This window comes from Pipistrellus kuhlii, unplaced genomic scaffold (assembly GCF_014108245.1).
Source record: "Pipistrellus kuhlii isolate mPipKuh1 unplaced genomic scaffold, mPipKuh1.p scaffold_m20_p_3, whole genome shotgun sequence".
Lineage (NCBI taxonomy): Eukaryota > Metazoa > Chordata > Mammalia > Chiroptera > Vespertilionidae > Pipistrellus > Pipistrellus kuhlii.
The window spans coordinates 15,799,119-15,812,696 of NW_023425529.1; the positions used below are offsets into that span (position 1 = coordinate 15,799,119).

At 51.3% G+C, this 13,578-nt stretch overlaps 1 protein-coding gene across 2 annotated transcripts; it reads left to right on the forward strand.

The window, feature by feature from the left end:
* Positions 1 to 4,907: 4,907 nt before the first annotated feature.
* LTBR (lymphotoxin beta receptor) lies at positions 4,908 to 11,441 on the forward strand. Of its 2 annotated transcripts, none has more exons than XM_036455481.2 (10): positions 4,908 to 5,227; positions 5,334 to 5,430; positions 5,682 to 5,807; positions 5,892 to 6,044; positions 6,372 to 6,468; positions 6,618 to 6,709; positions 8,992 to 9,099; positions 9,423 to 9,448; positions 9,983 to 10,211; positions 10,534 to 11,441. In XM_036455481.2, the coding sequence occupies exons 1-10, from the start codon at positions 5,222 to 5,224 to the stop codon at positions 10,773 to 10,775; spliced, it is 1,176 nt and encodes a 391-aa protein (XP_036311374.1). In that variant the 5' UTR covers positions 4,908 to 5,221; the 3' UTR covers positions 10,776 to 11,441. The 2 variants fall into 2 exon arrangements, with proteins under 2 accessions (XP_036311374.1, XP_036311373.1); XM_036455480.2 differs by having other exon boundaries at positions 4,909 to 5,207.
* The last annotated feature ends 2,137 nt before the right edge of the window (positions 11,442 to 13,578 follow it).

Consider the following 13,578-nt stretch of genomic DNA (forward strand, 5'->3'; position numbering starts at 1 on the left):
ATAGCTCCATTTTAAATATTATCTTTCCAAGTGCAGAAACACCCAAGTACATTTTTTTGTGGCAATACGATTTTCCAATAATGCCTAAGTGAGCAGAACAACGAAAGCTTCTCTTTGGCCCATTCCTTTCCCACCCCTCAGCCAAGGGAAGCCAGTGTAATTGGTGTATCCATCTCTATCTTTTTTGTGCCTGTACAGACTTGCATGTATTTTTTAAAATTTACCTTTATTGTTGAAAGTATTACAGATGCCTCATTTTTCCCCCATTGACCCCTCCCTCTACCATGCACTCATATATTCTGAGTTCCATTTTTGCCTTTAAACTCTGTGTGTGGTCCTAGCTGGTTTGGTTCAGCAGATAGAGCATTGGTCATGTGAATTGAAGGGTCCTGGGTTCGATTCCCAATCAGGGCACATGCCCGGGTTGTGGGCTCAATCCCCAGTAGGGGCCGGGCAGGAGGCAGCTGATCCATGATTCTCTCATCATTGATGTTTCTCTCCCTCTCCCTCTGCCTTCCTCTCTGAAATCAATAGTGTGTGTGTGTGTGCGCGCGCGCGCGCGCACACGCATGTGTATTTTGTATGTGACTTTGAAAATGACACTTGACCTCTCTGAAAAACAAAATGGCAGGAGTGGGCGGATAAGGCAGCCCAGACGGTTGCAAAGGCCCTTCCCAGCTGACTCTGCAACTAGCTGCTTGCTTCACACACGAGGGAACTGAAAAGCCCAGAGAAGCAAAGCAACTTGCCCACAGTCACCCAGGGGTTTCAGTGGGGCCAGATTGAGAGCCGAGCCTCCCCTCACCAAGCTCAGTGCCGCTACCCTAACTTCCGGAGAAGCGGAGTCTTGCTCTGTGGGGACCTGGGGGCTTGCAGACTTTGTCTTGGAAGCTACCCCTGTCTCTCTCAGAGCTCTAGCCCTTCCCTTCCTGCAGGGCTGCCTCCCCGCACCCAACACCAGCCATACTCTAACTCTGTGGTGTGGCCATAAAATGTGCACAGGCTACAGGGAGAGAAGTGAAACAACAGGGTCTATAGTGGGATGAGGGTTATGAGTTCAAAGGGTCTTCCTGCCTCTTGTTCTCTGGGGAACAGGAGACTATAGAAGAAACCACTTTCTCCACCACACTTCCAGACAGAGCCTTCTTTAAAACACGATTGCAGCTCTTACGTCTGCATACTGTTATTATCCTGGTGTGTGCGTTTGTGCATCTACTCATGCATGGGTCATATTCTGAGTTCTCTGAAGTCAGGCACCAGGCATTTTCATCTTGGTGGCCCTACTTGCTGACCCACTGTGCAAAAGACACCAGAATTAGCATCTGGGCTAAGGCCCCAGGTTCATTTTTGACTGAGAGTGACATATAGGACATCTTAATTTCCTCTGGTAAGCCATTCACTTGTGGTCTATTAATTTATCTACATTTTATTCACTTTTTCCATTTCATCCTGTATCCTTCCTTGGGTAAAAATGTGTTATTCATTGAAGTGCAACTCTTTAGTTTTAAAACTTAGAGATAAGTAGCCTCTCCACAGTGGCCACCCCAGTGTGGGGAAAAGTGGTCCTTTTATCTGCACTTATATAGGGTGAATTTCTCTTTAATCTAAAATGATCCCCCAGAAAATCCCTTCTAGCCACTCCTAGTACAGTCACCTGGAAGGATGCATAGAAGTTCACCATTACAAGCTTATTCCTTTGGGTGAAGGTGGGAATTTTCAACCTTGGCTCTATTGACATTTAGACAATTCATGATCATGGGAAGTACTGTCCTGTGCACTATAGGATGCTTAGCAGCATCCCTGGCCTCTACCTACTAGATGCCATAGTACCCTCTGAATTGTGACAATCAACCTTTCCAGATGTTGCCAGATGTCTTCTGGGGGGCAGTCACCCTAGTTGAGACGACTGGGCTAAGGGATTGTCCCCAGTGTAAGCGGAAATGCTATAGAGAAGGACAGCGCTCATCAATTACACATTTTTCAGTGTTTACAGACCCTTGGGTCTGAATTAATTCTCACCAACTTCCTTTTGGATTCTTCATGGGCCTATGGGAAGAAAATTCACTCAACAATCTCCTCCAAAGAAGGCTTGGGAGAAGTGCCCCACCCACCCGCATTCTGAGGGTCTATGGGGCCCTTAGTCTGAGGCTGATGTTGCCCAGTGGAAACCAGTAACACTTCAAGGAAACTGGTGAAGAGCATGAAAGAGAAGAAGCAGAGACAATGGCCTTGTTACAAATAATTCATGGATTCCTCACTACTGTGAGTCTCCCTTCATCCTCCTGAAGAAGGTTGGGTAGGCATGTATTGATAAGATTCGTCAATCACGGTCTAGCTGGGAAACAGGAAACAGTCTAATCTTTCAAACAAAAGAAATTTAACACAGGGAACTGGTATGGCTGATGGAGAAGCCAACAGGAGACAGTGAGGCAACCTAGAAAACAGCAAAGCAGGAAGCATCTATCGTCTCGAGGGCTGGAAAGACAACAGGGTAATTAATGTCACATTATAGACCCAAAAGCCTCCAGAGCTATTTGCCAGGAACTAAACAGTAGGGGCTGCCTGGTAGGACATAGGATTATGGAAGAAGAGAAGGAAGAAACACAGCCAACTGCAGGCAATGTTAGAAAGCAAATGTGGGGTGAGGGTGGTGGAGAAAGAGCCTGGCTTCTTCTCTCTTCCCACCCACCTGTCCTCCACCTACCTGTCTTCCTATTGGCTGACCCTAAAGGGGGGAGAAAAGATCTGCAAGGAAACCAGCCATTGAGTAGAACAAATAAAAGAGCCTCAGAGAGGTGAAGTGAAGAGGCCAGGATTAAAGTTCATCTCTTAGGGCTCTTTCCTTAGGATGCAGAGAGTCATTGCAGGCTGAAGTGAGAGCATGAGATTGGCAGCAGAAAGAAGGATGAAGTTCAGCCAGCTGGATAGTGCCTCCTGTGAAGCAGGGAGCATTGACCAGAAAGGACATGCAGAAAACATTCTGGGGAGATACATGGGATATGGAAAAGTGTAGGTCTTTGATCTGCATACGTAAGAAAAAAAAGAATTACTGTCTTTTAGAATAAAATCCTGAAGTAATTTCAAACAAAATGACACATATGTCTGGGATTTGCTTCAAAATAATTAAGGGGGAGATTAGATGAGTGGGGAGAATTATATGGAAGAATAAGACTGACCCTGAGTTGAAGCTGGGAGTTCACAATGCCATTGTTCTCTCTTTTTGTATATGTATATTTATGTGTGGATTTCCACAATAAAAAGTAAAATGAAAAAAGAATCTAAGGCCACTACACACATATGCTTTCACACACTTAAGAGTTCAGTGGATAATCCTGGTCGAGGCCCCCAATTCTCTTGACCTGGAAGTAACTGCACCCTGAGCAGTGCATGCTGTTCTGGTATTTCTTCCCTCTCCAGGGGGTCTTGCACTATTGTACAAACGCAGCAGAGTGCGAGCCCAGTCCTGCACCAAGAGAGGAGGGTGAAGTGTCTAAATTCAGGCAAACCCTTCAGCCTGTGAGTCTTTCTCCCCCCACCCCCTCACCCTGTGTGAACCCTCCCCCTCAGGCGCACTTCTGCACCAGGACTTCTCAGGTCCATCCCCTACAGCCTGTCCAGCCACTCAGATCAACCAGGGTATGATAAGCCCTGAACTGGGCTCTCCAGGGTGGAGGGCGGGGACAGTGCCCAGGTGACCTACCTCAAGAGAGGAAGTCAGCCCCTCACAGGAAGAGCGGCAGTCTGGGTCACAAGGAGGCAGTGTGGTTGCTAGAATGAGCTGGGGCCCAGACATCGGTAGTCCTGGACTCTAGGGCTGGCTATGTGACATGGGCAAGGCCTCATTCCTTCGCCCATAAATATGTACTGGACACGTGGGGTGTCAGACTAAACACTGGGAACCCAGACGTAAAGATCCCGCCCAGGCTGCTGCAGGGCCCGCCGTAAGTGGTAAGCCAGGTCACAGCGAGCAGCGTGAGTGGAGCTGTGCAGCTTGGAATGGGCGTGCTGCCCAGAGCCCTGGGAACCTCAAGGACAGGTGGGACTTAGCCCGGAGCACAGAAGCTCGGAGACAGAAAGCCTGACATAGGGGGCGAAGGGCAGGCTACTGCAAGTCACTCCAGGGGCACTGTTTGTGGTGAGAAAGAAAAGGGACAGCACTGGACTAAGCCCTACCGGAGTCCTGGTCTCTTCCACCTGAGCCTCAGTCTTCATCCTTTAGGTGTGGGGGCTGGACTGGGTGCACCCTCAGCTCCTTCCTGTTCAAAGGGATTCAAAGGTTCCCACGCTGCCCTGCTCCTGAGGATCTGTCTCCTGTCCTCTCCCTCCTCTGAGGACAGGGGAGCTGGGGCTGCGCCCTCTGCACTGTCTTGTAGGTGACCTGTGCCCATCAATGTGGGGATTGGCTGGATCAGGGGAGGGGAGGACTGGCTAGTTTGTTATTCCTTTGTAATTTATCTTAAAAAGCCACACAACAGGGCAGGAACCCAGGCGTCCAGACAGTCTGCATCCAGGACTTCTGGTTCCCAGATGCTGCATGTCTGGCTGGCTGTGCAGCGGGCAGTCCGGGGGGGCTCTGCACCCTCTGTGTCTGGCAGTCCCAGGCACTCCATTTTTTCAGATCTGGCACCCGGAACTCCATCTCTTCTGGTCAGCTCTGCCCCAGCCAGCCTCTTGAGGCCCATCTGAGGACTGTCCACTGGCTCTGCTGCCCCTCTCCCTCCAGCTGGGCCTGCCCCTGCAGCCGTCTCCCAGCCGGGCTTCCGAAGAAGGGAGGAGGTCGGTTCCGGCCCCGGCTGCCCTCACGTGCTTTCCCGGCTGCCCCCTCCCGCCCTGCAGCAGGGCAGCCAAGCCTGTTCCTCTTCCCGATTGCGACAGAGGCCTCAGCTCCCAGCGCTCCTTGTCCCCGCCCCGTGGCCGGCTAGCTCCACTCCCACTTCCTGAGCCTGGCGCTGGAGCCCTGGAGGCCAGGCCAGCCCCGCCGCTCTGGCCCCCCCTGGGGCAGTTCGGCCTGAGTCCTGCCCCAGGCCGGGGCTCCGGAGGCTGCTGTCCCCACTGCCCCCAGGGCCAGGCCTCTCACCTTACCCCCAGGCCTCCACCCGGCTGGACTGGCGGCCATGCGCCTGCTGCGGGCCTCCCCCTGCGGCCTGGCCTGGGGGCCGCTCGTACTAGGCCTCTGCGGGCTCCTGACAGCATCCCAGCCCCGACTGGTGAGGGAGGGGCCATGCAGGTGGGTGGGTGCTGGTTTGGATAAGGGCAGCCTCCTTCCCTGGCCTCTCTGCCCTCCCCAGCTGGCCCCTGAATAATTCTTCCCCCATATCCATCTCCCCTTGAAGTTGCCCCCATACCACTCGGAGAACCAAACCTGCCCGGACCAGGAAAAGGAATACTACGAACCCAAGCATCAGACCTGCTGCTCCCGCTGCCCCCCAGGTGAGAGGCACTGGCCAGAGGAAGCCTGGGACAGGGAGGAGGGTTCCAGGGGACTCCTGTCCACCTCGCTGCCTCCGCAGGCAGGGAGACACCGTCTCCCTGGAAAATGAGCTGGCAGAGACAGTGAGAGGCACCGGCCATCCCTCCTGTGTAGGCACCGAGAGGGACAGGCCCAGGGTCACACAGCAGGAGGCAGAAGTAAGAGTGGAACCCTGGTCCCCTGACGCTCCTACGGCCCACTCACATTCCAGGCACTCACATCGCCACTGAATGTAGCCGTGTTCAGGACACCATCTGTGCCACGTGCCCTGAAAACTCCTACAACGAGCACTGGAACCATCTGCTTAACTGCCAGCTGTGCCGCCCCTGTGACCAGGGTGAGTGAGGTGTGCCTGGGGAGGGCCGGGATCCCCTGGAGAGCAGCCCGCCCCCCCAACCAAGCTGTCTTGTCTCCCCCCAAGTTCTAGGCTTCCAGGAGACTGCACCTTGCACTAGCAAACAGAAAACCCAGTGCCACTGCCAGCCAGGAATGTACTGCGCTCTTTGGATCCACGAGTGCGTGCACTGCGAGCCACTCTCTGACTGCCCACCGGGCACTGAAGCTGAGCTCAAAGGTCAGAGGTTACTAAGGGCAGAAGGCAGGGAGGAGGCTGGGTGCTGGTGATCTTGCATGGGGGCAGAAAGCATGGTACCGTGTGCATGGTGAGCCTCTAGGTAGCTCTCTTTGGCATAAAAAGCCTCTGCCTGCAGAGAAATGGAACTGGGATAGGCGCAGGGATGGTTGCCGGGAGGTGGGGGGGGAGGGGTCCCCCTCAGCACTAGGGAAACTCGGCAAGGGTGAGATCAGGGTAGGTACACAGGGAGGGGCCATCCAGTAGGCATAAAGGAAGGTTGCAACTCTTGCCCACTCATCCTAGCTGGCCTTGCCTCTCTCTTGCCAGGTGAGGTTGGGGAGGCTGATCACCACTGTGTGCCCTGTAAGGCAGGGCACTTCCAGAACACCTCCTCCCCAGATGCCCGCTGCCTGCCCCACACCAGGTGAGTGTGCCCATGTTCCTCCCTCCCTCCCAGAAGCCCCAGCTGCTGACAACCCCACCGCCGCCGTGCTCAACTCTGGAGGACCCTCCTTGCCCCTTGCCACTTCCAGCCACGTACCCTCTTGAATTTGGCCTTTCTTTCCTCCACAGGTGTGAGGACCAGGGCCTGGTAGAAGCAGCGCCAGGCACTGCCCACGCTGACACCAGCTGCAGAAATCCACTAGAAACCCCCGAGATGCCAGGTGAGGGGCCGGGGGTGGGGCACATGGGGTGGGGGTATCTGGGAAAATACCTTCATTCCTCTCATTTGAAAAAAAAAAAAAAAACAGGGGAAAGGTGAATCCTTCTCTCTCAGGATGAGGTCAAGAAGAAAAGTTCCTTAAAAAGAAATTGAAGTGTTCCCAAGCCAGCTTACTTATGCACATGCTCATACACACGTGCACACCCTTTTTACATTACCGGTACATATTATACGTATAATATGAGGCTAAGGCGCTGTCACTGTAACTGACATGGCTGTCACCATTTTGTACTTGCCGCCATCATATAATCCATTTACGAGATGAAGTGCCTCTTTATTAGATTGAACACTTTATTAGATTGTTCACTGTTAGAGAGGTAATTCCACATTTGACTCTTTTGGGGTTTTCTTGGTGGCATTATTGGTGTCCTAGCCTCATAGACAAAGGCAGGATGTTTCTAATGGCTGGGATCATTATTCATTGGGAAAGAGTTTATTTTATTAGCTTTTTAAAATTAGCAAATATTTATAATCTTAGCTTCCGTTTGCTCAGAGCAAGGGTGTCAGGCACTCTCCAAATACTTAACATTCATGAATCATTTTAATCCTCTCATTGATCCTATCAAGTAGCCCTATTACCCGCCTCACAGGAGGCCCAGATGTTGAGTGACGTGCTACGATCACCCACGCGGTAACGGGTGTTATGAAGGCCTTTACTCGGGTCATTTACTTTTTGATGCATGCACACTATAAAAAATTACAAAATTCAGGCACATAGAAATTAATCATCACCTTCAGAACCATTACCTAGAAGAGCCACTGTTTAACATTTTTTATATATCTTCCCAAACATTTTTCTATGCATGTCTATATTTATAATTTTTTCCTAAAAGCAGAGTCATTTGAATATTTTGTAACCTGGCTTTTCATTCAACTATATCATAAATATTTTCCATGTCCTCTTGTTAATTTTTAACTGTGTCTCAAATATGATTTCATGCACCAGGCCTAAATCCCCTTATTTTATACTAGAGGCTTGGTGCATGAAAATTTATGCACTAGAAGGGCAGGTTCCTCATCCCAGCCTGTCTCCTCTCACAGTCCAGGAGCCCCCAGGGACAAGAGGTTACTGGCGATCAGGGGAAGGCAATGCCCCATCACACCTCTGTTGTTGCCACTGCTTGCAGCACAAGCCTCGGCCAGCCCTGGTTACCTGAGCCTCGGGTGGCCCTAGATGACTGGGAGGCTGAGGGGACTGGGGGACTCTGGAGGCAGGAACACAGCAGGGCTGAGGGGACTGGGCGCCACCATTTTGTGGCTATGGGCACCAACATCTTTCAGAGTGTGGCAGTCAATTAGCATATTCCCTCCTTATTGGCTGTGGGCATCACCATCTTTTGTGATGGCATGAGGGTCAATTAGCATATTCCCTCTTTATTAGATAGGATATGGGGGGAAAAATTGATGCTCAGAGAGGTGGACTGACTTAAAAGGTCACATAGCTTGGAAGCCCAGATGTTCAAGACTTCAGGTCCAGTTTCTTCCGATGCTTCCCTCCTGTACTCCCTTCAGCCACAGATCCAGGTGGACTAGAGAGAGCCACCACCTAGGTGCAAATGTTCAAGTCTTCCTGACCCTCCTCAGGCGTGGTTGAGGGGCACCACAGACTCCAGGCTGTGGATAGCAGCACTGAGACCCATAGAAAGACAGAAGCTATCCACTGCCCACATCGGGTCCTGGGGAACTGGACACCCAGCCCCCCGTTCCCATTCCCTCCTGGAACCTGCAAGCAGGTGAAGACCTTGCAACCCCTAGTCTCCCAGGCAACCACAGGCAGAATCCAGAAGTGAGGCTCCCAGACTCTCCCACCTCTGTGAACGCCCCACAGAGGGGCACTCTCAGTTCCTGCGGTGGCCTCTCTGTAAGACGGCCAAGTCCACAGAAACATGTCTCAACCCTGTGGCCTGAGTCTGCTTATAGCCCTAAGCCCCGCCCTCTCACCACCACTTCCAGCCCTTGAAAATCAACTGCCTCTGGCCGCTGGGACTGCACCTCCTCAAACATCTCCATCTCCCACATGTTCTCCTGGCTGACAGGAGGGCCCCCCAAGTCCAACTGAGTTCCCTTTCTCTGCCGCCCAAGGAAGTGTCGGACTCTAATTCTGCCTTTAGGAACTTGTTTTTTTGTCTGGGTGGCCCAGAGAATTGAAAAGCTATTCATGAACTTCCTTCCCCTCTGCCCTTCTCCCCACATCATGCTGCATGCTGTCTGCTGTCCTGGCAGGAACTATGCTGGTGCTGGCCATCCTGCTGCCCCTGGTCTCCCTGCTCTTCATCTTCACCATCCTCGCCTGCACCTGGAAGAGCCACCCGTCTCTTTGCAGAAAGCTGGGTAGGAAGGGCTAGACGCAGGCTGCGATGTGGTTGTCAGTCCCCACCTGGATGAGGGAGGAGGTGGGAAGGAATTTTCATCTTCCCCAGTACAACCCTTCCACAGGCTCAAGACTCCCAATGCCTGCTCCCAACATAAGTAGACATCATCTCCCTCTAGCCCTTCCCCCGCCCCGTTCTGAGCCTAGAGAGAAGGGTCATGATAGCCTGTTCCTTCAGGGAACCCAGGGTGGGCGGCAACACATCATGGTGGGGTGTGGAGGGTGAAAGGCTGGGAGTGTGAGGTCTGCCAGAAGCCTTACATCCATTTCATTTTCTTTGCAGGATCCCTGCTCAAGAGCCGTCCAGAGGTAATGAGGGAAGCTGAGAAGGCAGCAAGGAGGGGCAGGAAGTGAGAGGGAACAATGTGGGGGATAGGCAGGAAAAGAGTGTGCAGGCCTCAACATTCATGCATTCAACAAATAACTTTTGAGCATGCCATATGCCCAGCACTGTTCTAGGCACATGGATACAGCAGTGAGTGAACAAAGTAACTCCCCTCCTGGAGTCACATACCAGTGGAGCAAGAATAAATAAGTATCAGGTCCTGATAACTGACAAATGAAGCAGAATAGGGGAACAATGAATGACAGTGGTAGAGAATGGGGGTGTATTACCTTAGACAGTGGACAGAGGGCCTCTCTGATGAGTCAATCTTTGAGCAGAGATCTCTGATGCCTGGGGAAATGCTCCAAGAAGCAAGATTGTCAAGGGCAAAGGCCTGAGGCAGGGAGCTTGAGGAAGAGCAGAGGAGGGCTGCTTAAGCTGGAGTGGGATGTGGGAATTGAAGAAAGAGGGGGCCTGAGGCCCACATCATTGGTTGATTCTCTGCTTCTCTCCTGCAGGGAGAGGAATCCAATATTGCTGATGGAAACTGGCAGCCCTCAAACGTCAACCCACATATCCCTGACCTGGTAAAGCCACTTCTGCCCATCCCTAGAGACTTGCCCGTGGCCTCAGCCTGGCCCCCACCACCTCCAGTTGTGGAGCAAGAGGTGCTACAGCAGCAGAGTCCTCTGAGCCAGGCCCGGGAGCTGGAAGCTGAGCTCCCAGAGCAAGGCCAGGTGGCCCATGGTGAGCAGGCTGCAGGGAGGGGAGTGTGGGGGTGGGGGAATGCGGTGGGAAGGATGGTAGGCAGGGAGAGAAAGTGCGAGGCAAGACAGAGACAGAGCCAGCCAGAATGTCCCAACTAGAGAGAAAGGAAGAGACCGAAAAACCCAGAAACAGACATGAATGCAGAACTCAAGATACCAAGAGCAAATGGGAGTGGAGAGGAAATGGAGAAGGCAGAAGAGTGAGGGCAATCAGGATGTAGGGGTACCAATGCAGGGGTACACAGGCTTTCCTTCTCCCACAGTGCCCCTCAGCCCCGCTTACTCTGCTTCCCTTCCCGCAGGTACCAATGGCTTCCATGTCAACGGCGGGTCTGTGACTGTCACTGGCAATATCTACATCTACAATGGACCAGTAGTGGGGGGAGCACGAGGCCCTGGAGACCCCTCTGCGCCCCCGGAGCCTCCATACCCCATTCCTGAAGAGGGTGCCCCTGGTCCTCCCAGGCTCTCTGCACCTTACCAAGAAGATGGCAAAGCTTGGCACCTGGCCGAGACAGAGACACTGGGATGCCAAGACCTCTGACAGGACCAAGGACCCAATCTGTCACCCATGCCTCATGGCATCTGGAAGAAGCCAGGAGAAGGGAAGCACAAGAGCACCTTCTCCCTGAGGCTGCTCCGCCCACACAGAATTGACAGGGGGGCCTGGGTAGGGCCCCTGAGAGGCAAGCCCTAAGAGGCCAGGCCTCAGATGCCTCCGAGAGCAGGGACGGGCACTGGCTGGGTACGGTGCCCGCCACAGGACTCTCACTACTGCCTGAACAGGCCTGAGACTTCGTTGCAGATCCCCTGGCCACTGGAGCTGCACCAGCTCAGCTTAGGCAGACAGCGCACATGATGCCTGCTGCTGCCCATCATGGCGCTCCGCACCCAAAGCATGGCACAGAAGGAAGCCAGCTCCTGTCACTTGTAAGGACATCACTGGGACCTCTGACAGACCCATGGCACACATCCCAAGCTCCAGAGGCCCCTTCAGGACCTGCACTTCACATGGACTGAGGTAGACCCTATGTGAAGATGGGGTTACATGGAGCACCACCCCTCTCCTCTGGAGAAGAAAGGGAGTCCTTGAAAACTGGGGGGGTTGGGTAGGGTTGCTAGGTAAAAGGAGAGTTTCAGAAGGGAAGTAAAATGGCAAGTGTATTTATAAGTTGTAACCACATGCAAATAAAGTGGAGATTGAGACCTAGATCATTTATTTTCGGGGAGTCATATAGAAACACTACGCCACTGGGCAATGTCAAAGGCAAAGGTCATTAAAATATAATCCCACAGAGATATGTCTATAAGGGGCTGGTATATGCAATTCTGTTAATAATAGTATTAGCCAGTGACCACTGACAACGTGCCAGGCAGTGCTGAAATGCTTTGCAATAACAATTTATGCAATCCTCACAACATCCCCATGAGCTGGATACTACTACTATTCCCACTTAACGCCTGAGGACACAGACGCACAGAGCGGGTAAGTCACTTGTCCAATTCAACTGCAAATGGCAAAGCTGGGATTTGCACCCAGTTAGCCTGGTTCTAGGGACCTGGAGTAACAACTCCACGTACCACACCCTTCCAGAATTTCTCTGCAGGGGTCAAATGGGCTGGTTTTCTCAGGGAACCAGACCTCCTGCATGTTCCAGAGGCATGAATCCTCACTGCCACAATGCGGAGTGAACACATGTTCTGCAGGGTTGACTGAAGGGGAAAATATGACTTGAGGCATAAAATGGGAGAGGCCACGTTCACATTCTGTTGGTGTGGAGATTTAGGCTGACCTCCTGTCACTCGGAGCACTCGTGATTTTTATTTTGTTTATTTCTTTTCATCTCATTTTATCTTTTGCCCGAAAGAAGTTGAAATCTTCTCAAGCTCTCTTAGTAAATGTTTGGGCCCCCAGAATTTATTTACCATGCTACCCGGCAGAGGCGATCTTAGCTTGAAGGATTGTAAAGGGAACGGCTGCCAGCTGACTGCTCCTTCCATAAAAGGCCACCATCTGGGTCTCATGTTAAGAACTCTGTGGCTGGGGTTCATCAAGATCGAGCGGCTCTAAAACATGTACTGCAGGAGCCGTCTGATCCAAGTGAGGGCATGGGTTATTTAAGGTTGACCTCATGAAAGTATTCCATCCATCTTCCTTGGTTGAGAAGTCAACAATGCTGAGCTGTACGGTCAGATAGTTAAATCCTCCTCCTGCTTTGCAGTACGCTACAGCCCGACAACATGAATCCTTAATCATTGTTCCCATGTGATCAGATAAAAAAACAAATCTTATACATTGTCAACAATATAAAAGGAAAAACGTTTTTAGAAAGTGGTGCAAAGATAGAGTCCTATGTGACACCATTCAAATTTAAGATTATACCTTCCTATATTAATCTGCTAGGATTGCTATGACAAAGTACCACAGATTTGGAGGCTTAGATAAGAGTTCAACCGAAGGACTTGTATACATGCATATAAGTACAACCAATGGACACAAAACTCTGGGGAGGGAGGGTATGTATGGGGGGGGGGGAGGCAATGGTATATGTACAAAAATAATAATTTAATTTAAAAAAGATTAAAAAAAAAAAAAAGATTTTCTCACAGTTCTGGAGGCTAGAAGTCCAAGATCAAGGTGTCGGCAGAGTTGCTTTCTTCTGAGGCTTCTCTCCTTGGCTTGCTGATGGTCGTCTTCTCCGTGCATCTTCACAAGGTCTTCCCTCTGTGTGTGCCGGTGTCCTAACCTCCTCCTCTTATAAGGAAACCAGTCATACTGGATTAGGGCCCACACTAATGACCTCACCTACATTTAATTTTCTCTTTAAAAACCCTATCTCCAAATACAGTCACCGTCTGAGGCACTGAAGGTTAGGACTTTAACATGTGAATTGTGGGAGATACAACTCAGCCCATCACTCTGCCCATGCCAGTCTTGCCAGTGTGGAGTCCACATAGACTCTAGGAGCACGCTTTAGACTGAGGAGCTCCTGTCTAGAATGAAAGCTGATAAAAAACCAGTGAAGCCAAAACCAGTCTGGCTCAGTGAATAGAGCGTCAGCCTCTGGACTGAAAGGTCCCAGGTTAGATTCCAATCAAGGGCATGTACCTTGGTTGCAGGCACATCCCCAGTAGGGCATGTACAGGAGGCAGCTGGTCGACGTTTCTCTCTCATCGATGTTTCTGACTCTCTATCTCTCTCTCTTCCTCTCGGTAAAAAAATCAATAAAATATATTAAAAAACAAAAACAAAAAACAGTGAAGACCACCTCTTGATAGATGGCCTTAGAAAGATGGGACCTAATACAATAGTAGTTAATAATGGGATCATTAAGCCTGAATCTAGG